Genomic DNA, 26,892 nt, shown 5'->3' on the forward strand with positions numbered 1-26,892 from the left:
TTTCTCCCGATCACGCGCCTTCAAAAACCCGAAGTTGAGTAATTCTAGTTAATTTAATTTAAATTATATTTGATTTATCTTATAAATTAGGGTTTTGTGTCGCTTTCATTTTTTTTTTTGCCTTGCCTCTTTTCAGGATCAACCTTAAAAGCGCCCTATCAACCATATCAGATCAAATCCGAGCTAAGTACCCTTACTTATTTAATTATTTTTATATATATACCTATTTATTCTTTATTTTAGGGTCAATCCCGTTCGCCTCTGAATTAGTCATACACTCACCCTATTTGTTATTTGCCTTTTCAGGGTTTGTGAACTGCCAAGGCTACGAGTTTGGTAACCCTAAACCTTATCTTATTTTATGGCTTTTATTATTACTTATGTCAAACCCTGTTGGGATCCGCTGGTTTCATTTTCCCCTTCCCCTTTATTGCTTTATATACTGCGTGGTTAGTAATTTAGGGAGTGCAACTCTGAATCAATTAGAATCACTAATTACAAGATAAATATTACCTGAATATAACCACGTGATTGGTGCACACACGCACGCTTTTGGGTAACCCTCTCTGTTGCCTTGTTGCCTGTTGCCTGTTGCCTGTTGCCTTTGTGTTTTTTGCAGAATAAGCCATGTCCCTCGAATTTGAGGATACCTCAGCCATGCTGCCTCGATAATTAAAGGTCATACGACCCTAAATGATGCTGCCTTCGGTACACAAATATGACCTCGACCCTCGGAAGTTGCCTACGGAAAAAGGCTGAGGTATCTTCGGGCTGCCTACGAAAAGGCTTATTCTGATCCTTCCCCTTAGACTACCTGCCCCTCTATGGCATGGGTCAGTCTTTGGGCGAACGGTAACTCGACGACCCTTCAACCTCCAAACGAAAGGCTTCCTGCCCTCTTATGGCAAGGATTGACCCTTTCATTCTGAAAGGCTAAAAAGAGACCTACCATCTGAGTTTAAGGTAATTGCCCCTAATTGCTTTGCAATGCTCAATTTTCATATTCTTTCTCACAATTCTTCAAAAACTGGCTACGCTCATTTACGAGCTAAAGTCCACTTTTTTCTTTCATCTACTTTTTCTAAAAACAAACGAGCAAGCAAAGCAATTAAGAGCCCATGGAAAACCATGGATGCAAAGGGTGCCTTACACCTTCCCTTTGCATAAATTACCCCCCGAACTTAGATTTCTTAAAAAGGTTTTTTCTGTTTCTTTTAGCCTTTCTGAATTTGTTTGGATAAAATAAAAGTCGGTGGCGACTCTTGCTTAACCGCGACATTTCGATCGATAAAAAGTCAGTTCACCGTATTACACTTCGCATTTCCAGTTGGGAACTTGAGCCTTACTACACTAAGGGTTGGCCACGTGTAGTCTTATTTTCCCCGTGTAAAGGGAATCGGGTGATCGAGCTCTTCCGGGTGTATATTGATTGTCTTCTAGTAGATGAAATTTCCTTCTGCCTTTACGGAGGTTATCTCCAGGCGCGTCAGCTAGACATCATTTAGTTATACTCCAGATTGTTGGCTTCTAGGTCGGGTTTAATGTATGTGTATCAGCGCGAGCGAGTGATGCATCAATTTAGGTATTTGCAATTTATTCCAAGACACCCCTTAGAATCTGCTCCTCCCATTATCTGCCACAGAGATTTTGATGCCATACTTGAGGATCTAAATAGTCATATGATATTATGGGACTATTGCAGGGTGTCAACTCTTGTACAATGGGTTATGCATACGACTACATCACATGGTTGTATATGGTGTCACATCCTATCATGACACCAGACGCTCCAAGAAGACCACCTAGGCCATTTAATTAGGAAATACTAGAGGCTAGGGATGACCATAACCAGGAGGTGATTTCCGTCTGTCAATGTATTGTGGATATGGCGTGATCGGGGATAGTGGCTAGACTTTTTGAGGAAGGAAATATCTAGTAAACCCTTGTAGAAGGTATTATTGCTCAGGCATGGAATGCGTTACAGTACAGATGAAGGAGAAACCATGGGTTAGACATACCCAATCGTTTATGTTTGTTTGTATTATTTATAGTATTAACAAATCATGTATGATCGGTACATTTTGAATTTAACTTAATTAATTTATAAGTTTTTTAATATATGTATAGTATGTTTGAATCAATTTATAAGATTTTTAAATGGTCTTATGATAAAAATTTATCTAAAATGACCTAAAATATAAGTTGGCCTAAAAAAGGTCAAAGTTAGGACAATGTTGCTGCCTAGAATGTATTCATGAGTATTTTTAGAGATGCATCTTCGAAATATTCATTGTCATGTGCAATAAACACAATTCAAATAAATTAAAATGAATTCATCTACTTTTATAGATATGCATCTCCGGATTCACCTCAAAAGAAATACAGAGTTGCATCTCCTTAATAAATTTTGAAAAAATGAGATGGCAAACTGAATTATGAGGACTGTTGTGATTTTTTTTACAAGAACAAAATTAACTCATATCATTTATCAAATGAAATTCAATACAAGGAGGAACAACATTTACGATGCAGAATAAAATAATACTAAAAGGGTGCCACATTTCTCAGCATAACACTTCAAATTGTCTCCTAATTGGAAAATCAACTTCAATTAATCATAAAATAGTTAATTATCAGAGCGACACACATAAAACTAAACAGCTCAAAAACGATAAACAACGAAGAAGGTCAACTATGTTATCCTCTAACACAAACAACAACTAAAGCTCGTCTACCTGAGTATCTACACCACAGGCGTAAAGAACAACACAGAAAAAATATGGGGTGAGAAATACATTCACATATGTTAATGTTGTATAAACAGTAAGGATAGTACAATTAGCATAATTAATCAATTACAATCCATTCACAATAATGCTCATTCACAAATGCATTTACGTATGCAATGTATTCATGTCTTCTACTCCAATGCATGTAATACCAAAGTTTTGGATGTCAGATGTATGTTACTGATTAATCCACTTGCGTTGGTACCTCTCTGAACCTGAGACTCGTCACTAGTTCCTCTCTGAACCTGAAACTCGTCACTGGACTAAAGTCCTACTTGTCATTGGACCAAAGTCCTACCTATCTCTGATATACATGATGCACGAATGCTACAAAAATGAAATACTCATCTCAAACCTCCAACTCCAATACTCGTCACTGTTTCCTCTGTGAACCTAAAACTCCGTATGAACATCGCTAATACAAGGCCACAACAACGATTCCTCTCTGAACAAACATCTTAGCATAACTCAACACTTTTCATCATAACTCAGCATAATAATTAAAATAATAATTTCCTCACCAATATTCACCAATAGCATCAAAACAACATCAACCAATCATCAATATTCAACAAGACATATCCTTTAAGGGTTACAGGCATATCCTTTAAGTTCTCAAGAACAACACTAACTCCACTTGATTAATTCTCACTCAACTCTAAACATATCAACTTTAACTATAAACACATAAATGAATCAAACTCAACTCTAAACACTAACAACTTAATTCACATAGGATCTTATCAAAACAACCACAAAATCTTGTTTCTTGCTAGTCTTACCTCACATTTAAATAATTATTTAAAATATCAAATAGAGTCACAATCAAGCAAATTAATATATTTTGGAACGCCTAGAGAATATATTTTAATACTATGATTTTTATTTTAGGACTTAAGGTCCCAATCAGTACAGTTTAATCAAACAATAGGAACTCGTGCAGGCATTGGGCAAAATGTTTTGTCGAACATGTAACTGGTATTTCTCCTACTTAACTTAGTGGAATGAGATGAATATTAAGTCTAATATTTAGGAAATTTTGTCTATTTGCTTATGATATAAGGTTTACTCTTAAAGGATTAGCGAAACTCAAGTTATGCGTGAAACAAGACAACCAATACAAGACTGAAATTCGACTACACATCTGATATAAAAACCAGAGGACTGCTACTTTTTTAGCGCTCCTAAACCTAATTTCCCCACTCTAACAAAAAGATTATCGCGTTAGCTTTCCAACACAACTGACCGCACCTCAAACGGACGTACGAAATTCAAATTACGCATGAAATAAGTTGATCAACCCCCTTCTATGTCTATCTGAGATTTTTCTGAGTTTTTTGGCATTTTATAATTTTTCTCCCATTTAAAACATATCCAAAACTTACTAATCGAGTCCCAAACAGCCCCCAAAACACACGATAAATTATAGTACTCAAATAAAAGATTCACTCTTAACACATAAAGATTGCACATATACAACATCAAATCAATAATCAATCATCATGCTTTTCATCAAATCTTCACATATGCATTTCAATATTCACAATGTGAATTTAATCGTATAATCGCATGTATCAACAATTTAACATTCATATTCAAAGACCACAACTGAGAGAGGTTTTTACAAACTATCTCAAGGATCAAGATCTTCATAAATGGAGGAATGAGAAAAGAAAAAAGGAAGAGGGTAAGAGATCCTCTCTACCCTTCATGCCTAAACACTCATATCATGAATAATTTTTTTCCCTTTACCTCGAATTCGCAGAAAACTTCAAGCTACGACTATGAAATCTTTCTTCTTCTACTCTTGCTCTACTAGGATTTCCTCTTACTATGCTGACAACTTATTGTCCTAAACAACTCCTTATTCTAATTTTCTTCTCTATTTAAATAAACCCTATTTTATATTTAGTAAATCTAATAATTTTCTCCTAACTCTTGGCAAATCTCCCTTCATCCCACTAATTAAATAAAAAAAAATTATTTTCGTCCCAAAATCGCAATTTTTCCTTATTTTCGATTAACTTAATTAAATAAAATTATAAAATAATTCTAATAAAATTCAATAATCTCAAAAATTCTAATTAAATTAAATTAAGTACTCTAAATTTAATTAAAAATATTAAATTTAAAAATAAGTGTTACATCAAATACAGTAAAAATATTTTTTATATTTTCAGAGGTTGGAGGATAAGTATTCTTCTTGATAAATCTAAATCTATATTTAAATATTTGTATGAAGTGGTAGTGTACAGTCTCATACTCCAAACCAAAGTGTTTAGTTAATAAAAAGTGTGATTAACTCAATAATGCTGTGAATGATGGAAAGCAACCGATGCATATGATTTAGGTATTAGAGACCATGAATGATTAAAACCATTTAAAACATTATTTGGTGCAAAAAAAGTAATACAAAATTACAAACGAATGACGTAGTTTGTTTATAATATAAAGGGGAGGAGAAACACCAATCAAATGCATGTCGTAATTTTACATCCACTAAAATATGTGGTAACTTTGTTGCTTTATGCACTTTTTCAATCGCTTTATTGCACTTTTTCTATTAACAAAACCTAATTTTCATTTTCTAAGCGTCATAATGAACTTTTTACTGTATTTAACAGTATCAAAATACTATAATAATAAAAAGTAATAGCTATATAGCGATGTTTATGTTTTTAATCATGTTTAGAATCTCTTGTTGCAAAGTAGGTAGACAATCATTTCAAATAATTTAGAATTTTATTTCTAATTTAAAAAAAATAAGTTCTTAATTAAAAAACAAAATTAAAAATCACATTCTATTAAAATTATAAATAATATTAATTTTGTAAAAAAATAACACAATAACATAAAAATGAGTTAATTTTTGTCAATACGAAATCAATAAAAATAGTAGATTAATATAAGTTGTTGGTGTAGAGTTTAATTTCTACCAACAATGTTTATTTGTATTTTTTTATAATATATTAATAAAAACGAATTATTAATATTTATAAATTAATGATTTAAAAAATATATCATCAAGAGTCTTGTTCTAATAAATAACATCAAATTTCAAACTTAATATTAACTTCTAATTATTTTTAAAAAAATTGTCATTTTTCTAATATTTTTCAAAGTAAATTCATTAAGAAAGTCTTTATATTTTATTGTCTTCAATATGTCATTCTCTAATACTATTTTTATAATATGATAAGCTGCAAGTACAATTTCAACAACCTTAATTATTAAAATTTTCTTTCTACAAAATCAATCGTTCTTGACCAATTCCACAATGTCGAAGTTGAATTAGATAGACAAAATGCTCTACGAAGCAATTGTCTATGCTGTATCATGGCCATTGGAGATCTAAGAATATTTGTCCCTTAAGTCATGTATCACTTAAAAGAAGGTTCTTGGAACTCAAACTCCAGTATAAAAACCTAACGAAGGTCTCAAATTCATGGATACATTGTTCTAACCCTAAAAACCTCTCTCACTATTGGTTGTCACTAACTTGGGCGTCAACGTTTTTGTAGGTACCTAACCCCCATCTCTCTTTGGTCAAGATATAAAACTAGTTACTAGAGTTCGTCAACTTATTTGTGAACCTTATCAGTCTTCTCAAGATCATTTGGTGTCGTCAGTGGGAAACGATCTTCGGTGTTTCAACTCTCTCACACACACACATTGATGACGAAGTCCGACAAATCCTCAATTAGAAGTTCATATAATAAAAGGGGAAAATAAGTTCACTAAAGAATTTATTGAGAAGCACCCTAAATTGAACAAAGCATGATCACATGCAGGATGACATCACCAAAGAAATTGAGAAGAAAAGAATGACAGTGCCATAATTCTCTTCTCGACTTCCACTCTCTATTAAAGTTTTCAATCGATGGGACGATATCCACATTGTAGCCTGTATTGTAGGACAACTCTACACCTCTTAGGAGTACTTACTCATAAAGGCTTCAACTAGATACATAGAAGAAATTCGTACCCTAACACTCATTATTTCAGAGGTCTTTCCCCATTCAAAAAGATCAATATGTTAATCCCTCTGAGGAGAACACAAAGAAGACCTGCTCATATACACGAGGTCAAGCGAATTATCTAGGAAGGAAATATCTTCCCCATCTTTCTATGACAAGGAACTTATAAAAAAAATCTACCAAACCACCTTGTATATATTTTTGATAAATGGCTAGTTCATACGTCTACCTAATGCTAGTTGATCAAGGAAATTCATGCGATATCATGTACAAGGAGTTGTACAATTAGATGGGGTTGGGGCAAGCTTTACAATCCTATTTTTACGAAAACAACTAGGGTTATGGTGGATCCAACACTAAATCTTAGAGGTACATAAAGCTACCATTAGAGTTTGGGAAAAATGAACACATGAGAGTCATAAGAGTCATATTCTTGATCATTAGTTCCATTGTGAGGAAATCGAAATTAGCACGACTAAGCGTAATTTCCTCGATGATCCAATGGAAGGTAAATTTTCACACAAATTGGGGCAATTTCACCGTGCTCAAAATAGAATTGGAGGCTTCACACATATGTTTTCTGGATTTATTGACAAAATATTAATCATCAAATGAAATCATGTTCTCTCCAGCTATATCTAAAGGATCCGTAGATTTGGAAATCAGGTTAAAAAATAGCTTATCGGGGAGGAAAAATAGGATGACAAGTCCCTACCTTTGAAAGAAATTAGAAAGGTAGGGTGACCTAAATCTAATGGAGAGTTCATAGAGGTTTATGTTAGGAGCAACCCCACAAAGAAAATCAAGATTGGTTTTGACTTACCTAAATTCATACAAGACTAACTTATCAAATTCCTACATGAAGATAACAATTTATTTGCATGCTACGCAAAATAAATGTCATGCATAATTCTCAAGGTTGCATGTGACTTATTGGATTTACGACAAAACATTTTGTATGTGGCCCAATGCCTCTGGAAGCATTCACAAGAGAATGCAATGGAAATCACGAGGGACGTCGAAGATCTCTTAAAATATGAATTTATAACTGAAGCCAAGTACTTATCCTGATCTTATAATGTCGTATTGATAAAGAAATTTGTATTGGTAATAAAGTACAAGTCTGAGTATTCCTCCTGCAAGGGTAGGAGGACTCAGAGGCCTTAGCAGCTATATTATGCTTTATAGTGGCTAGAGTTTGCCCGCGGCAGCAATAAGCCTTGTATGATGGTGTTTTACAGTTGTTTTAGGATTCCTGCTCACGTGAGGTGACATGCTCTATGGACGATTGGTGTGCTTAGGTATAAGCTTCTAAGGGGCGTGATCATATAAGTTATGATTTATCTAGACGCTATGCTTTATGGTGTAATAATCTGTACCTTTCCTCCTCCAATAGAAGCGTATTTATAGAGGCATTTAAAGCATATGGTTCTCTTGGGAAGGGTCACCGTCCACTCAATCAATGGTGGAATATTGAATCCCTATTTCTAAGGAGGTCGTGGGTCAGTTAATGACCCTGACTTCTCTCTGCTCCAATGTCCGTGTAATCCCTAAAGCCCTACACAAAATTTTAAACCCCCTAAGAAACACCTAGTTGATCAAATGAAGCTAGGAAGGGGCGACATTTACAACCTTCAAGATATTGGCCTGAAAAACAATAAAAGAGATTCATACTCCCGCGTCTACGATAACTCTCTATACATGTAAAAATATTCATTACTTGATCCCCACGGGATCCTCAAACAAACTTTATTTCCCTCAAGGAAAGACTCTAGCAGCATGCTATCTTTATCTCTAGCAGTGAATATGTATAAAACCTTATGGAACCAAGCCACCCAATCCTTGCTATTAAAAATTGAGTTAATGCTCTCGACTTTGCCACTAAAGCGAGTTACATCGATGGTTAAGGCCTCCATCTGCGATCCCACCTATCCTGGATAAGAAGAGGGCCAAGTTGTTCCCTTTTCTCTTCTCTCATTATAATCTGAGCTACTAAACTATTGTCACAACTCCCAAACATCTCTAGTTCAACGAGCTTCCAATCGACATCCCCATTGTGTCACCTCGAATTCATTAAACAATGGTTCCATATTCTACATCTCTCATCACACATTTTAGACTATATTAAGTAATTGTTTACACTCTCTAACAAATACCATCGCCTAGTCATTAAAAGGAAAAAGATATAAGAGAAGAAAAACTAAATACTTGCAATGAAGATTCACCTAGGAAACATGTTGCTTCACGAACTAACGCATGGAAGTGGAATTTCCATAGGAAGAAGGAAGAAGACTAAATAAGTAATGTAAAACCAAATACCAATGGTCGTATATTAATAGAATAAAATTAGCCTCTCTAGACCAAGTAGTTGTCAAAAGGGGTATAACCATCATTGTTGTGACACAACACTGAGGTCCTTGATCTCAAGCATGTAAACAAGAAAAAGATCTATATTTTATGGTCATTATCAAGATAATTTAATCATTCCATTGCATTAATTGCACCCTCAATCATGAATCTTAACTGTTTGTTAGGTAGTCCAGAGAGTGCCAAAAGTGTCAATGGGCTAAACATTCGGGATCCAAGAGACCTTGAAATCACGTATCCACCCAAAACCTTAAGGCATTGGGGGTATGGGTCATTATTAACAAATATGACATTTCCTCCATTTCTAGTTGATGTGGGACTTAACTACTCACATTTAAATCTCAATGATCTCCCCTATAACTATGAGTCACCCACATCATTAACCTTGACCCATACTATGATCTCACTTCCGCCCCCCCCACCTAGCCTAATCATGGATCTAACACAACTTATTGGAGAGTTTGGGGAGCATCAGAATTATAAATGGGCTAAACATTCAGCATCCAAAAGACCTTGATGACACATATCCATCCAAAACCTAAAGGCATTTAGGGTATAGGTCCTTTCTCGTATAAACCCAACATATCCATCCAAAACCTAAAGGCATTTAGGGTATAGGTCCTTTCTCGTATAAACCCAACATTTACTCCATTTCTAATCAATGTGGGACTTAACCACTCACAATCGATGCCCCTTGGAATGCCAAAACCAAACTTCTAACCCACGCCAATTAAAATATCATTCGACATCTCCACTGAATGCATCTTTTTTCCTTAATTACTTGGCCCTTACATGCCCAGTGCTTGAGGGGTTGTGGATTGGAACATCTTTTACTTAACCATTTCACCCTTACATGCCTTGTGCTTGGGAGACTGTGGATTGAAACTCCTTTTCATTAACCACTCTGCCTTTACAGGTCTTGTGCTTGAAGAATTGTGGACTAATGTGTATTTGGTCATACCTAACTATCATAAAATGAGATTGTTGAAGATCAAAAAGCTCGGCCCATCAACCCTTAAAATTGTAAATGACATACAAAATATTTGAATAAGAAAGGGAGAGATCACATGGTGAACCTGTGATCAAGCTCTCACCACTTCTTTTGTGTTGTATCTCATATGAGAACATGTTAAAACATATTTTAAGTAAGTCTAACAATACTCCCTTAATAACGAGAGTATTTGTGTATCTATAGGTTAACTTCACCTCCTATATTAAGGGGATGACTCACCCCAGTCGTCGTGTTACTCAGTTAAAGCCCAAATAAGTGTAGTCGGGTTTGTTAGCATTAGAACCGATCAATCGACTAACTCCTCTATTAGACGACCACGTCTATAAATATGAAGTCTAACACTTAGCAGATTGACATAAAAAATAGAAGTTGAAAAAAACTTAAGAATAATAATAAATTTAAGTTAAAATAGTAATACATGAAGAAGATGAAATGTAAACAACAATATTATGAATAATATGATTAAAGATAAAAACTATTGAAACTTTTATTAGACAAATTAGTCGTTTTAGTTTTTTAAAAATAAGGCAATTATTTTATAAGACAGAATACAATTTTTAAATATCTACTCAATCTTTTTTAATAAGCTCCCTTAATATTTTTCACATATTTGAAAAAAATTATCGATCAATTTCTATTAATCAATATTTGGATCATAGTAAAGTTGTTTCCGTTTATAACAATAATATTTTTTCGTATATAACAAATATTTTAATCAACAATGTATTTTTTTTCATATATAAATATTATTTTTGTTTTGACATTGTTTATAAAAATATTAGAATCAATAGTAAAGTTGTTCCCGTATATAAAAATATTTCAATCAACAATGTATTTTTTTCCCGTATATAAATATTATTTTTGTTTTGACAATATTTATAAAAATATTTGAATCAATAATAAAGTTGTTCTCAGTTATAAAAATAACACTGTTTATAGAAATATTTAGATCAACAGTATATTTGTTACCATATTTGTAATTGTACATCATATTGATATAGATAATAATAATCAAACATTTAATTTAAAATTCTATTGATATCATATGAATAATTCCAAAAATTATTTAAATATTATGTTTAGAAACTTTACTTCAATATAGGCATATACAACTTCATACCATTGTTAAAAAGAATATATACAAGAAAATATACCTTGAGGGTTTCACAATCCCAATAACATTTTTGAGAATCTGCATCTCTCTTTTCTTGGACAGTGCAAGATGTAACAATCCCATAACACTCTACGGGGCAAAGAAACAAACTAATTGGATAGTAAAACATTAGTACCAAACTATTATATTATGTGAATGACCCTCGTCACTCAATTAGATACAAGTTACCATCTTCCCCGTGATCAAACAATATGCCCATATCAATTAGTTCTCTGACTCTCTCTGGTCCTTCAATACAGACAACTTGGAAAAAAATGAATGCAAGGTAATGTAATTTTCAATGGTGTCCTTCATGTGACTCTCCATAGAATTCGAAGGAAATAACACATAGCTCTCATCTAATTCTAAAGAGCCAAACATCTATAGTTACGAATAAATTTCTATATCATCTTTTTTACATAGTTAAAATCATTTAAGAACATCCATTAAAAATGAAAATCACACAGACTTAAAAACATTTATGATCTATAAAGTTAACAACATGAACATACCTTTCTTCCAACTGAGCATTGTGTAAATCAAAGAAACTAAAAAAATACAAAAACGAAAAACAGAGCTAAAAACTCATTCGAAATAAAACACACACAACAACAAATCCGTTATTAACAAAAACTTAACTTTCATGAAAAGAACAAAGTATAGAATAGAACAAAATTTATGAGGATTCAATGTAGTATTTTATCAAACATCCGGTAGATATAAATTGAAAGAGGAGGGAAAAGTAAGGTAAGCCTGGAGAATAAACCCTAAATTTTCACAAATAAAATACCAATTAATATAAACACAAGATGAGAACAAAAGCACATATCTGACGTCACAAACATTGCAAGGAAGATGATTAAGTTTGCGAAGAAGACAAACGCAATGAAGAAAAATACCGCAAAATAGGATTAATAACAGCGAAGAAGAAAAATATTGTAAACTTAGTTTCATTCATACTTTTTCACGGATGAAGCAAGAAGATGTTTAAGAACTAAACCCTAAAAAATATATTTATGAAGCAACAGATATGAAGAAGGACTTGGACAGTTACCTCAATCTTCAAGTAAAAGAATAAAACATCACCTAGAAATCGTGAAAACCGAATATGATAAATGTTTGAAGAAGATGAACAATAAGCTGAGATTTAGTAGAGCAAATCCTCTGAATCGGGAGAGAGAAAGAAAAATTTTGGCAGAAAATAAGACAAATTTCAACTTTCGAAGAGTTTTTTGGAAACATAAGTTGAAAAAATAGCACTGGATTGTCACCAAATTGTACCCAAACCCGGTTGATAACATCGCACAAGTGAAAGAACGTAGAAAAAATACAAACCAATCCGGTTGACATAGTTTGATGAAAAAAACAAATTTAAAATTTAAATTGTCCCTATTTTAAAGATATGTTAAAATTAGAAGAAAGGGCATATATGAGATTTCTACATCATGTTATTTTCTTATATTATAGATTTAATATATTTTTTAAAAATTTTAATTTAAAGGTTGAATAATAGTAAAAAAAAGAAAAACGGATGCATCAAGAAAAGTGAGGGGGTGAACAATGACAACTGAGAGAACAAATCGCATTAGCAAGATAATTTTCTTAATCCATTTATCCACTAAATCAAATCTCATTTTATATATGCAAAGTATTGCCATCAAAAGTTTATTTATCACTTAAAATACCGGCGAGAGCACTTTATATCCTTATCTATTTATCGAGTAGAGTATTGCAACTAGGACTTGTCTTGGATAGTAACATAGTAGTACGTAATAGAGCACTTATTATTTGAGTACTTTATTTTAATATTGTAATTTATCTACGTCCCTCTCAATAATAGCCGGTTAAAAAAATACAAGAATAATTATCGAGTATTTATTAAAAATCAATTTATACGAGAAAGATGTATCAAGCTATTATATGGGCAAAAGAGAAAGTGAAATGACACAAAACTATGATAAATAATAGGACTAGACCACGAGTCCTTTTCATCCTCTAGATGACTCTCAATGGTAAGCTCCCAACCAAAGATCAGTTCATCAGATTCGGTATGGTATTGGATCCGCAGTGTTGTTTTTGTGATAAGGAGGAAACATTGGATCATATCTTTTTTGGTTGCAATGTGCTCTGTGAAATTTGGAAGAGAGTTCTAAATTGGATAGGTATACATAGAACTCCTTTTGAATGGAATGCAGAACGAGAATGGCTAGGTGTGGAAGCTCGGAAAAAAGGTTGGAGACGACAAATTTTAAAAATTGCTTGTGCGAAAACGATCTATGAGCTTTGGAAAGGGAGGAATGAGAAAAAAATTTCCCATATTAATCTGGCCCCAAATGTTGATGCTAAGATCATAGATAATATCATTTGGAGATGTAATTCAAACAAATTGTTAAGTACTCATGTTAATGTGAGTACACGTAGCATAGCTTAGTTTGTTTTGGTGTCTGGATGCTTGCAATCGGCGTGTTCTTATCTGTTTTTGGTTATATTAATTTAAATGATTTATTTTCAAAAAAAAAAAAAAAATCAATTTATCAACTCCCTAACTTGTTTTTTCACTATAAATTATTTACGCTAACAAAAGGACAATTAAATAATCAAGTAATGCCTACATTTTTCATTCTCATATCCTATTAGAGTATGTCTTATGTCCAATTTCAACAATATGTTACTCCTCCGTTCCTTTTTAAGTGTCGTTTTAGAAGATTTTTTTGTTCCTATTTAAGTGTCGTTTTATAATTTAATGTTATAATTTGTCATTTATACCCATATTTTCTTATTAACTCCACCTTAAACTTTTCAATTAGTTATTGGAAAAAGAGAGTTTATGATTGAATTTATTTGGAAAGAGAAAAATAAATAAGGGTATACTAGGAAAAGTAACTCTAATAATTCACTATCTTGGTTAAAGAGCTTTTTGCTAAAACGACACTTAAAAAGGAACGGAGGGAGTATATATTTAACCCTTTCTAAAAATGACATGTGACATTCATTTTCGAACCTTCACCAATTAAATCACAATTAAATGTTATATTTACTCTTTCTTTCTCTTGATTAAAATTTCAAATCTCTCTCACATTTCTTTTTCTCATACATTCTCATTCATTTTAATTTTTTCTCCCTATTTATTTATTATCATTAAAAATACTAATAATTTATTTTTAATTTAAATAAAATTAATAATTTATTTTATCTTACGGGTGACTATTAACACAATATCTATTTTATTTTAATCAAATACTATCCTAATTTGAGAAAAAAATTCTTATTTCTAAATATTAATTTTTTTTCCATCTCACGATTCTTTTTTTTTTGTATAATTATTTAATAGAATTTAATTTATATGATTATTTTTTAATTTACAATTAATTAAATCATTTCAAATTATGCATGTATATCTAAATACATTTTATATTGCATCAAATAGTTTTTTTCATCTTACAGATCATTATCAGCACGATGTTTATTTTATTTTAAACAAAAATTTGACTTGATTTGGAAGACGATATCCTTATTTCAAAATATCAAAAAATTATTTTCTTTCTTCTTCTCACAATTTATTTTCTTTTTGCATGATTATCCAATACAATTGAGTTTATATAATTATTTTTTATTTAACAATTTAGTAACTTATTTTAAATTTTAATTATTAAATAGATCTGTCTATAAATATATTTTATATTATATCAAATAAATTTTTTATTTTCACCGGTCACTATTAGCACATTACATATTTTATTTTAAGAGAAAAAAGAGTATGCACTGATAGTGTAAAGTATTTTTACAGTGTCAGCCAATCACAGACGTGTATCCTGCTAAGTCACACTTTTAATTTTAAAATATTAATATGACAAAGTTGAGTGGTGTGGTGTAAAACTAGTTTACACTAATAATACACTAATTTAAATGATAAAAATTTTAATCAACAATCACCTTTATTTAAATGATAAAGTATTTATTTTCAAATATTAAATATTTATTTTTCTTTTATCTCATGGGTCACTTTTTTTTTCATTCTGTATTTTAATACAACTGAGTTTTTATAATTATTAATCATTTTAAAATTAATAATTAATTTCAAATTTATATACTTATATCTTAAGATATGTTATATCGTATCCTCACATGTATATGGTTATAGTTTTAATAAAAAAATTATAAAGTAATTCATAAAACTCAAGATGAAAAGTTCAACGACGATAATAAATGAAAGGAATGTAAAACTCGTTCTCATCAAAAATATATAATTCTAATATCTAATGCATCACTCATATTCTAAATCAATCATGTTGTTGTCTATATAACGAGTTGAGTCTCTCATAGACACTTTTCACCACATATATAAAGATAAAAATGGGTTATTTTAAATATTTAAACCAATCCTCATTCTCTCCTTACTTTAATTTTTTGAAAAACTTAAATGTTGAAATGTTAAATTTATAAATCTATCTCACACCACCGTACAGGAAATCTTACATCTTTTCACGATCCATCTCACTGCTTCAATAACAATTATGATTTTATATCATAACAACAAACCTCATTATTGAGTCAGAAAATCATTCCCATATTATGCTCTAGAAAAGAACATACCTCACCCCATGGATGGAATATGCGGACATTCAAAACCGATCTCATCAAAAAGGTCTTCCATAAAATACACCACATGACAAATAAAATAAAATAATACTACACTTTTTTAATTTTTTAATGAATCTATACTTAAATTATTAACTAGTGTGACATTAACATATACACATAATACATGTATATATAGAGTGTGATAGTGGCATAGCAATTCACATTCATTTCATTATTATCAATATCACTATATAATAGTCTCATGGATAAACAATTATTCACTCCTCCGGCATCTGTTCACCGGAGCTCCGATGAAGTCAGTTTTGCCGACACAGTTTTTGGATTTTGGGAGGAATTCCAAGACTCATCGGAAAATTCATCCAACTCCGGCAACGATGAGGCAATCGACGATGATTCCGAAGAAGATGACACTATTTGTACCATGGAAAAAGATAAGGCTTTTTGGGAAGAACAAGATCAACTTCTCAAGGTATTATTACAGACTTAACTTAATTTAGTCTAATTAAAATATACACTAATGACACCATTAAAAATAAAACTCAATTTTTTTTCTTCTCATTTTCTTGTTTATGTTTGTGAAGGCAACTTTGTGCAAAAGTAGCTCAAGTGAGGCAAAAGTTAGGCAAGCTACAAAGGAGATCATGAGAGAATCAAACATGTCTCAGATGATATGCCTGTGCCGGAGACCGGTCGTGGCAGTTAAGAGTTGCCGGAGTTGTTTGCTTAGAGAAATTTGTGACCGATTATCGAATCTCGGTTACAATTCCGCAATTTGCAAATCTAAATGGAATAGTTCATCAGAGATTCCATCAGGTATGTAATTATGCGATTTCTTTTCAGTTTTACGAAATTCTGATACATAAATTATTTTTAAATTTATTGAATAATTAATGTATATATATTTATTTATTATTTCTCTTAATATAGGAGAGCATACATATTTGGAAGTGACTGAAAATTCATCAAAAGCTAAAAGAGGTGTAATAAAAGTGATTATTGAAATGAACTTTAGAGGTGAATTTGAGATGGCACGTGGGAATGAAGAATACAATCAATTAGTGAAGCGATTACCAGAAGTTTTTGTTGGAAAATCAGAGAGGTTAAGAGTATTGGTTAAGATAATGTGTTCAGCTGCTAAAAAATGTATGAAGGAGAAGAAATTGCATTTAGCTCCATGGAGGAAACTAAAGTATATGCAAGCTAAGTGGGTTGGAAAGTGTGATAAGTCATTTTTGGAACCGTTGCCTAAAGTATATGAAACTAGGCAAACAAGACCTAAGGCTTCATTGCTCACTTGTGATTTAATGCTAGAAAACATTGCAAGACCCGCGATTGAAGTTATTTGATTGAGTATATGTTTAGTATCATGATGAATTTGTTAAAACTACAATGATTTCTTGTAATTTTGACAAATTTAACGTGATATTAAACATATAATAAAATGTATTTTTGCCTTTTATTTTGAAGAGATTTGTACGAAGTTTTGAAAAACCGTATTTAGTTTTCATATGATATTAGCTATGTGACTAGGTTCAATTATTGTACAAAAATTTAGTAATAGCTATGTGACTAGGTTCAATTATTGTACAAAAATTTAGTAAGTTAATATATTTGGTGTTAGGCGATTTCTATTAAACATGTGAAGAGTACTATGGTTTCTTCCTGAAGTTCATTTATGAGTTTCAATAAAGTGATTATACTTTTTGTGTTAAGAAAAATTAAAATGGCTAGATGAGAAAATGAAGCAATTTAAAAGGTTGGATTGATATTTAACAATATTTAATATTTTAAGTTCGATGTAAAATTTTAAAAATAAAATAAAATCTAAGGATAAAGCCTTATTTTCTTTTTTTTACTCAATAAAACATAATTACATGTTGTTTCGGGTTTCGGATGGTCAAAAGCTTATCAATAATAGTTTAATTCATAGACTCAATTTAGTTGAGAGAGTTATTGATAAACATGTGGACCTTCACTGCACCATAATGTACAATGGTATTGTCTTATCACCCATCTCCACTGTTGATCACATCCAACAGCTATATACCCTCCATGTTAGATAAACTAGAAATGGTTCTAATCATCTCTTGTATATAAACGTGACTCTGAGTCACACTTAAGGGTTATATGTATTCATACTTGCAAGAGTTCCACATCTTTTGAATGTTGATTTGAGCGTCAAAGTGCTAACCTTTTAAATACCTCCTATTTGATCACGGGAGACCATAACCACCATACTAAAAGATTTTCCACAATGATAATCTTCAACCCCCTCACGTATTTTTTTCAAATACAGAATAGTGACACTGTCTGTGGGAACAATGTTTTGATTCTCACAAATTCTTTATTGACTCTCTTTGGTATTATTCTTTGCGCCTCCGCAACATTTTTTCTTTTAACGTTCTGACAGTTGTAACAGTTTTATAAACACATTTTCTATTACCTTCTTCGATGGTCTGTTCAATAGCAACTTGCAATTGCAACATTGCTCCTAATGTTCAATCAATGATTCTCATCCTTCAAGATATCACCTCGCTAGTTATCACTCATGTCAATGAAGAACCTATGCAATGCCAAGATCTACACGTTTGGATCACAAACCCTTAACCAATCACGATTCCTCAATGGTTTACAACACCACACCTAATCACAACTTCTCAACTGACTATTCAAAATTCTCATTCAATTTCTTTGTAACCACATCACATTTATGTTGGGTTGGATATGAGAGTATAGTGGTCTAGAAGGAGGATAGAATAAACTTTTCCAAAAAAATTATTTTTAAAAAGATTTTCAAAACTCATAGCTTAGAAAATGCGTGAGAGCGGGAGATTAAAAGAGTTTACAAATCAAATTACACATTTGAGTGTGTGTATGCAAATGAATAGAATACTGATAAACAAATGATCAATCAAGTAACCAATAATATGGCAATTAATCTAATTTAATTCTTAAACAAGATGTTTGTAAAAAACTCAATTAATTAGTAGAGCATTCTACAATTAAATATTTCCAAAATAATCACCAGAAAGAATATTTCGCAGACAAGATCTAATACAAACATAAGCATAAACATAAAATCACTATAAGTAGTAAAATCTAACATCATGGAATTCTAAAAATCAATTAAAACCTAAAAATATGAAACTATGCAGAAATTAAATGAGAGGGATAGAGAAAATTGTACGCCAAATTTATATTGGTTCGATGCATTGTTCTCGCTTGTACCCAGTCCAGTCTCAAATAGCAAACAATTGAAAAAGCATTGTCTTCCACTAATTTAAAATTATTAGAAATTTCTTTTTGATACATTAGATAATCACATACAAACTGAAAACTTAAAGCCAACTGGTAAGCAACAAAGATTTGAATCCTGATTTTCCTTCTACTGTATAGAGCTCACTAGGCTACAAATCTCTCAAGATATTCACTTGATCTTGAACCAACCACTTTGTCAAAACCAACATACTCTAAGATTTCGTCTACATCGATTTTAATTGATCTTATTGAAATTCAATTGTCCTATTTCTTGAAGTGATTAAGGCGCTAGAAACTCTAAGATTTCTCCTACAATGATCTTCACTCGATCCTACTGAAATTCCCGTGGAGAACAAAGTCTTCTCTTTTTTCCAGTGGATGTCAATATCCAAAATTTATAAACAGAAATTAATTCTTCTATCTGAAAACACATTCAAGCTTCACAAAAATATTAGAGTCTCTAATGTACCTTATAATTATCAATCACACTCTCAATTATAGTTGAGAGACCCTAACAATGGGAGTTTTGGATAAAGCTTGAAGATGGAGTTTCCTTGAAGAATCTCACAAAAAACTTTTTTACACTCAAGAAATCAACCCACACTAAAGAAGTTTTTCTTCAAGAATGATTTGAAAGAAAGCTCGTGAGATTGACAAAACTTTTTCTAGTTTTTCGAAGATTGTGAGAGATTGCAAAAAAACATTTGTAAAGATGAATGATTTTTGCAAAAGTGAATTGTTACTTTATAGAGATTTTTTGTTTTTTTAATATGTGCAACAGATTTGGCACAATATAGGTGAAAAATTAGCAGAATGATTTGAGCCAGAACTCAAAGAAATTATTTCAATCAAATGAAAGAGTGACTCAAATCAATAATTTGATTCAAGTCAGTCAAAATTGTGATTCAAGTCACGTTTCCCAAATAAAATCCTAGACTTTTGAGTTCATTCATGATTCGGGCCAAACATGATTATAACTCGAGTCAAAGTGTCTTTTGATATTTGGGATATTTTATTCCTTATAGAGTGGCACACAATTTGACTTAAGATCTTAAGCCCCTTACATTCAAAACTTAACACTTGTAAGCATTTAAGATATCACATAAAGTTATCCCTCTTTGATAAAGATAAAAAGGAAAAGGCAATAATCAAAGTAAAAACACATATAATGGCAGAAACATCAAACATGCATTCACATTACTAAATGTCAATTATAAGAACACACTAATGTTGCAATTATGCAAATAACAACAAATATGCAATTTTAGAAAAATAAGTTCATAGTTAGAGGAAAATACTAAAAACATGGACGTTTTCTTCTTTGGCTCTAAGAAGATTTCACCGTGTCCATGATGAAGTTGAAGAACTCATATGAACTTTTATGAAAAATTGACGAACTCAAATGAATAGGGATGAACTTTGATGAATATTAATGAATATGGACGAACTTTGATGAATAGTCATGAATATTTTGGAGAGGTTTAAGGTAGAGAGAAATAGTGTAAGAATGAGATACAAATGTGATGAAAAATGAATATTAAACATGAAATGATAATTGGTTAAGATTGGAAGTTCAAAGGTTTTGGCGAATGAGATTTGATTTGAAAGGAATTTAAGATGTTGGTAGAGGAAACTGACTTGGTAGAGGAATTTAAGATGTTGGATCCCCAACCTTTATTAGATGAGATATGGGAGGTTCCTGTCCCAAAAAACTTTAAGCTATCATCATTGGCTAAATTCGATGAGTGCAATGACCTATTTGAACATGTCGCATCCATAACACTCAAATGGTTATTATTGGGGCATATGACTATTTGAAATGCAAAATTCTATCTGACACCTTTAGATACACTGATTTGAAGTGGTATATGGGCCTTTCCAGATCTCTGTCACCAACTATGAGGATTTAGTGAAAAAGTTAGTCTGTCAACTTGTCGCGATCAGACACAGAAAGATTACCGCCACTAGCCTATTCAACATTCGCCAAATCCTCTCCAAATATTTGAAGGAGTACCTCTCCCGTTTTAACGAGGCGGATATCAAGGTGGTTCATCCGAACCAAGAGATATTCATGAGAACGTTTCAGAATGAGCTTAGATCACGACACTTCAATGAACCACTCGCCCAAACCAGCTACATCCTTGGCCGAAGTGGTGACTCAGGCGAAATGTTATATTAAAGATGAGAAGAACAATGCCGAGGAGAAGGCATGAGATGGAAAAAAAACACCCTCTATAGAGACATCTCATAAAGGAGTGATTACATGTTGCACACGGGGGGCAATACATGTTGAATATTTTTTCCTAAATCTAAAACAATTCAGCTAACACTAATATTGAAAAAATATAAAATAATAAAAATTTATTTAGTTATGTTGTAGGATCTTGCCAATTTCAAGAAATTCTAGTGATAAAATAATCTGATTTTTAACTAAAAACAATTTGAACCGGTTTAAATCCGGAATGAAACCTGTTTTTAAAATGGACTGGTTCTTCTTATGGGTAACAATAATGCACACTCCTATATACACTACAAAAATTGAAAAAAGTGGCGGTAGCTGAACGGTTTGGATACAACCTAAGAAACTCTTCACTAACGACGCATAAAGTTTCTATGGAGTTTGCCACCAATTGATGACTACCATCGATTCGAAGAAAATAATACAACTTTATCTCTGCTTCGTAGGTTCATACTATGATATACTACACTTCATGATATCATTGAGTGTTAAGCAATTGATTATGGTTGGAAATGCTAAGCGTGTTCTATTTTTCGGGGCCACTATGTTAAAGATGGTTTCTTTCTTTTGCTGCTCATTATATGTTTGATGAAATGTCTAGATAAACCAAATAGAATAGAAAAATACTGTTAGTGTGCTAATTGCATGCCTTTGAATTTAAACAGCCAAAAATACTGTTATGTCAATGTTCTCTACCTTGTTTGATGAAATGTCTTGCATCGTGATGCAAGTAAGAAATGGAGTTTGAAGTACTGTTTGTGTTATTGAGGAGCCCTATTGATTTTTTGATAGAAAATCAAGCTTCATTAATATTCAATCAAGCAAGAATTACAAATGTAGGAGACAATTGAAATGGAACATACTCCATACATAGCTTAAAAGCACTTCTAACATAAAACACTACATAGTCATAAGAGACATTATACATAGAATTTTCAAAAGCTAAGGCACAACCAAATCAAAACCAATAACATATCATTGAGAAATCCACTCTCTTGCAAACACCATCAATGACAATGTAGAAGTGAGAATCCATAGTCTTTTTCCAAATACAATTAAGGATGATTTCTTTGACTTGTGTTTGCACATTTCGACTTTCTTTGATCTCAAAATTGCCCCAATTTTTTGAATGTTCACAAATTAATAGATGACTAGAGATAGTTATGGAATAGATGTTGAACTCATAAGCTTCCTCAATAACTATGAATGCCAATAGACACACATAAACATGCTATAAGACACAAAACTCTTTTGAGACATTTTGTCAAACACCAAGAGTGCATCATTTACCACAAAAACACAAAAACACAAAACATAAATTAATAAACCGAAGTTAAATATCTCTATTAGAATTTTCATACTGTATAACCATGGCGGCTTCGGTGGTGGACGACAAATTTCGGACAACGGAGTTGTATGAGCAGCTACTTGAGGGAGAGAAGCATCCATTGTTGTTGTGTTTGAGGTGTGCAGAAAAATCACAACTAACTTGTCATTTCTTATTGGCGGCGGTGGTTTTGGTGGCGGCATTAAAAGAAGAGAAGAAAACTTGACGGTTGGTAGTGGTTGAGAGAGGGAGATTCCGATGAGAAGTTTAGTTATGGTGAGGGAATGAGAAGGAAGAGGAATGAAGGAGAAAGTGCTCTCAAAAGAGAGGGAGGGTGCCACCATAGAGGTGGAAGGAGAGGACCACCATGGAGGTGGAGAAGATCCACCAAACCCTAGAGGATTGGGGAAAAATTTTCTAGAGAGAAGGAACATGCGTCCAACTTTACCATCCATACCAAAAATACAACAAAAATGTTCTAGCTACTATTTTTTTTTATAAATTCTGAGTTATCACAGTCTCTCATCGAAAGAATGACTTTTCTGGATTGTATGTCAGCACTCCAAATATTAATACATGTGTTGTAGTTATCGCTGTGCGGTTGTATGTTATGAACATGATTTTGAGGCTAACAGAAATAGAGAGAAACTACACTAAAAATGCTAATAATTCTAAAGCAAATTTTTCTATTCATTTCATTGATGATAAATACATTCACCAATCACCTATTTATAACATTGACATACACCAATTATTCATTATCTAGATCCTTCGAAAGGATAGTGACTTAATCCTATTAATCATAATGAACTTTTAGACTTTGGCCTAATTCATTATATTCCACTGATCTTGAAAAAACACCTTATCCTCAAGGTGTAATCTAAAGATGTTAACAATTATATGCAACAACTTATAATTAATTCAAGGCAGCTCAAGATAAATTTTATTTTTTGATAATTTCTTTATTGATCCTTTATGGGGGTGACCCACAGCAAAAACCCCTAAATACCCCTACTTCGAAAATGCATTTCTGAAGTAATTTTTTTTCAAAATTTTCCCAAAATTCAGAAATGCACTTCCGAAAACATCAAATGTGGGTGTTTATACTTTGAATTTTTCAACCGACCAACTTATGTTTTGCATAATCTTACTCATAATAATTTATTTCCACCTTTTTTCGGAAGTATACTTCCGAAACACTCAAAAATGAGTGTTTTTGGAAATGCATATCCAAAAACACCCCTATTTGATGTTTTCGGACGTGCATTTTCGAATTCAGGGAAAATTTTGAAAGAAAAATTATTTCGAAAATGCATTTTTAAAATAGGAGTATTTTTTGTTTTTCGCCGCGGGTGACCAAGAACGTAGGGGTCAATAAAAAATTTCTCTTTTTTTTTTAATAGCAAGATGCCGATTATTAGCCCAAAATTAGAGAAACATTTAAAGCCCAATAGGCCCGGTACCTTTTCTTTTTCCTCTATCCCATGGCACCGTAAAAGGGGACAGTCACCTGAAATCGGCACCGAAGAACAGAAACCGAGCCCATCATCGTCGATTTCAAAAGAAATAAAGGCGGCCTGATAGAATTTGAAGGAACAGTGCTTTAGGTCGAAGATTAAGAAGGTCGATTTTGAAGGAGGTAGAAGTGACAGTGTTTCCGCAATGGCTACCGTGAAAAAGGAAACGAAATCAGAATCGTAGAGGTCAAGAGCGTGAATGGTTGGAATCATTGAGTTCACTGCCTCTTCCTTGTAGTTTTATTTACAAGAGAATCTACCATGGAACCAACTTGTGCTGCTTGTGCCATGGAATGGAGCATCCAACTTGAGAAGGGTCTTCGATCCGGTAAACCAGGTGAAAGCCATTTCTATCATATGTGTGTTTGTGTGTGGTGCATTACATTTTTGTGTCTGGTATCCATGTTTCTTGTTTGGTTCTTCACGGAGTCTCATTCTTCATCAGGTGTACCTGTCAAAGCCATATTGCAAATGGGGCCCCACCTTCAGCGTTGGAGTAGAGAACTTGAATCTGGTATTGTTCCCAATGGCATGTTCGACCTTGTGCCAGGTGAAGATGAGCTATTTGCTAATGCTATTCTCTTACGCCTTGCTGATGCTTTTAGGGGAGGCAACACAGAAATCAGGCTTTCTGTTGTCAGAGTTTTCTTGATCGAGCGAAAGCACCATGATAACAGGAAGCACAAGCAGTGTAAAGGGTTGCTGTCAATGGCCAGAGTAGCTAACCACTTAGAGTTGTTGAGGCGGGTAAAATCTGTTTTCAACAGTGGAGATTCAGAGTCCAAGACACTGGCTCTAGTTCTGTTTGGTTGCTGGGCTGATTTCGCCAATGACAATGCTCAAATAAGATACTTGATACTTTCCAGCCTTGTTTCTCCTCATGATTGTGAGGTAAGATTAGTGTCTTGCTTGAATTGTTGCTGTTGTTCTAGATGCCTATGTCTAAATAATTCTTCATAACATCTCTCATTTACATTAACACATTATTATGTCACTTTAAATATCCTGTCATGTATTTTATCTTTCTATTTTAAAAATTATGCAATTGAGAAACTGCAATTTTAATTTGATGTCCGAGGTTATATTGGAGTGGATTGATGATATTACTGGATATTGTGTTATATTTTTCATTACATACAGAAGGAGGTTGATTATGTTGAAGTATTCTAATTTTCTTTTCTTAACTTCTTCCTTGTATAGCCAAAACTTCTTTGCAGACGCGATGTTGTGATTGATTATCTGCCTCAATGCATATGTTATATTGTATTGACTATTGGGTTTTTACAGGTAAGAGCGTCATTGTTTGCTGCCGGCTGCTTTTGTGAGATATCCAATGATTTTGCATGTATTACATTGGAGATGCTGTTTAACATTATAAATTCACCTGCAGCATCCTTGCCTATAAAGTTGGCTGCAGCACGAATTTTTGCAAAATTCAAGTGCTCATATTCAGTTGCAAAGAAAGCATATAAGGTTGTTACCTAGTTTATTGTTTTACTTCCTGTATGTTTCTTTTCTTACAACTATCACATATATCTGTTTTCTTATTTCTTATGTGATTACTTATTCGACGCAGATAGGTCTGGAGCTGATGTCAAATTCTTCAAATGAAGATATTCTTGTTGTCATGCTATTCTCACTTTCAAAGTTGGCATCCATTTCTACACTTCTAACCTCCAATCATGTACGTGCAGTTTTCATTATACTATGATTTAGGCTTCACATTTACATTTGCAATTATATCATAACTAATCACGAATTTTGTTGAAATAGTAATCTGTATTTTTCTCATTTTGCACTTTATTTATTTTAGAGAAGCTAAATTCTCCAAAGTCCACACACGCTTTGTGTATAATAAGTTTCTAATTGCTTGGATTCAGGTGGACTTCCTCGTTTCATTCCTAGAACGACAATTAACTTTGCATGTACGAGAAACGGTCTTAAGATGCATACATTTTTTATTCAGAAACAATCCATCTCTAAAGCTTTACAGCAATACCTCCTTTGAAGTCCCAGATGGACAATCCATGGAACTCTCTCCATCTGAATATGAAGCTTGGAAAGGTGATTGGACAGATGATGAAATGCTTGAACTGAACAAATTGTTTTCGGAGTCTGAAGTACTTAACTGTATAGTATAAGTTACTAACACACTTAATATTGTTGATGTACATTTTTTATTTTTATTTTTAAATTAAAATTTAAACTTCTCCAGCATATTTGAAGTGCAAGCTGTGTTTACCCATGAAAGAAATGAAATTTTACCTAATATTTGTTTTAAGTGTTATTTATTATAAGTTGAATTTTTGCTGGAGTAGATGTGGTTTTTCTAATTTTAGATTTAATTAATATTGTTTTTAAGGATGTTTTGGCTTCCCGTATTCACCTTTTTCTGTTTTTTTGATGGTGCCATTTTAATTGAGATTCCTGGAAGTATCAATCTAGTCTAGTTTTCTTTCTTCTTTTATGATATCTCAATGTTTCGGTTGGTTTAAAAAAATCGAAATAGACCACTTGGCTCCTTAGTCTAACAAACACTTATTGCCCTTTATCAAATGGAGAATTTTTAATTACTAAACAAAAAGTTAAATACAGTAAAGCCACAGTATAAAGTTCATCCAAAACATTTCACATTTAAAGTATTTAATAAA

At 32.4% G+C, this 26,892-nt stretch overlaps 2 protein-coding genes across 2 annotated transcripts; both read left to right on the plus strand.

Annotated features, from left to right (window-relative positions):
• Window positions 1-16,088: 16,088 nt before the first annotated feature.
• Window positions 16,089-17,546, plus strand: LOC131607205 (uncharacterized). Its single transcript, XM_058879226.1, has 3 exons — window positions 16,089-16,369; window positions 16,482-16,713; window positions 16,828-17,546. The coding sequence occupies exons 1-3, from the start codon at window positions 16,142-16,144 to the stop codon at window positions 17,244-17,246; spliced, it is 879 nt and encodes a 292-aa protein (XP_058735209.1). The 5' UTR covers window positions 16,089-16,141; the 3' UTR covers window positions 17,247-17,546.
• A 6,652-nt stretch (window positions 17,547-24,198) lies between these two features.
• Window positions 24,199-26,564, plus strand: LOC131607206 (uncharacterized). Its single transcript, XM_058879227.1, has 5 exons — window positions 24,199-24,578; window positions 24,687-25,132; window positions 25,529-25,714; window positions 25,818-25,925; window positions 26,122-26,564. Exons 1-5 carry the CDS (start codon window positions 24,503-24,505, stop codon window positions 26,380-26,382), a joined length of 1,077 nt encoding a protein of 358 aa, XP_058735210.1. The 5' UTR covers window positions 24,199-24,502; the 3' UTR covers window positions 26,383-26,564.
• Window positions 26,565-26,892: the final 328 nt, after the last annotated feature.

The sequence above is a fragment of the Vicia villosa genome, linkage group LG5, assembly GCF_029867415.1.
Source record: "Vicia villosa cultivar HV-30 ecotype Madison, WI linkage group LG5, Vvil1.0, whole genome shotgun sequence".
In the NCBI taxonomy this organism is placed as follows: domain Eukaryota; kingdom Viridiplantae; phylum Streptophyta; class Magnoliopsida; order Fabales; family Fabaceae; genus Vicia; species Vicia villosa.

Excerpts from the sequence above, each read along its gene's own strand:
- LOC131607205 (XM_058879226.1), top strand. The coding sequence starts at position 16,142 with ATGGATAAACAATTATTCACTCCTCCGGCATCTGTTCACCGGAGCTCC. Across the intron at positions 16,370-16,481 it reads AACAAGATCAACTTCTCAAG|GCAACTTTGTGCAAAAGTAG; the intron begins GTATTATTACAG and ends ATGTTTGTGAAG. Across the intron at positions 16,714-16,827 it reads TTCATCAGAGATTCCATCAG|GAGAGCATACATATTTGGAA; the intron begins GTATGTAATTAT and ends CTCTTAATATAG.
- LOC131607206 (XM_058879227.1), top strand. The coding sequence starts at position 24,503 with ATGGAACCAACTTGTGCTGCTTGTGCCATGGAATGGAGCATCCAACTT. Across the intron at positions 25,133-25,528 it reads TTTCTCCTCATGATTGTGAG|GTAAGAGCGTCATTGTTTGC; the intron begins GTAAGATTAGTG and ends GGGTTTTTACAG. Across the intron at positions 25,926-26,121 it reads CACTTCTAACCTCCAATCAT|GTGGACTTCCTCGTTTCATT; the intron begins GTACGTGCAGTT and ends GCTTGGATTCAG.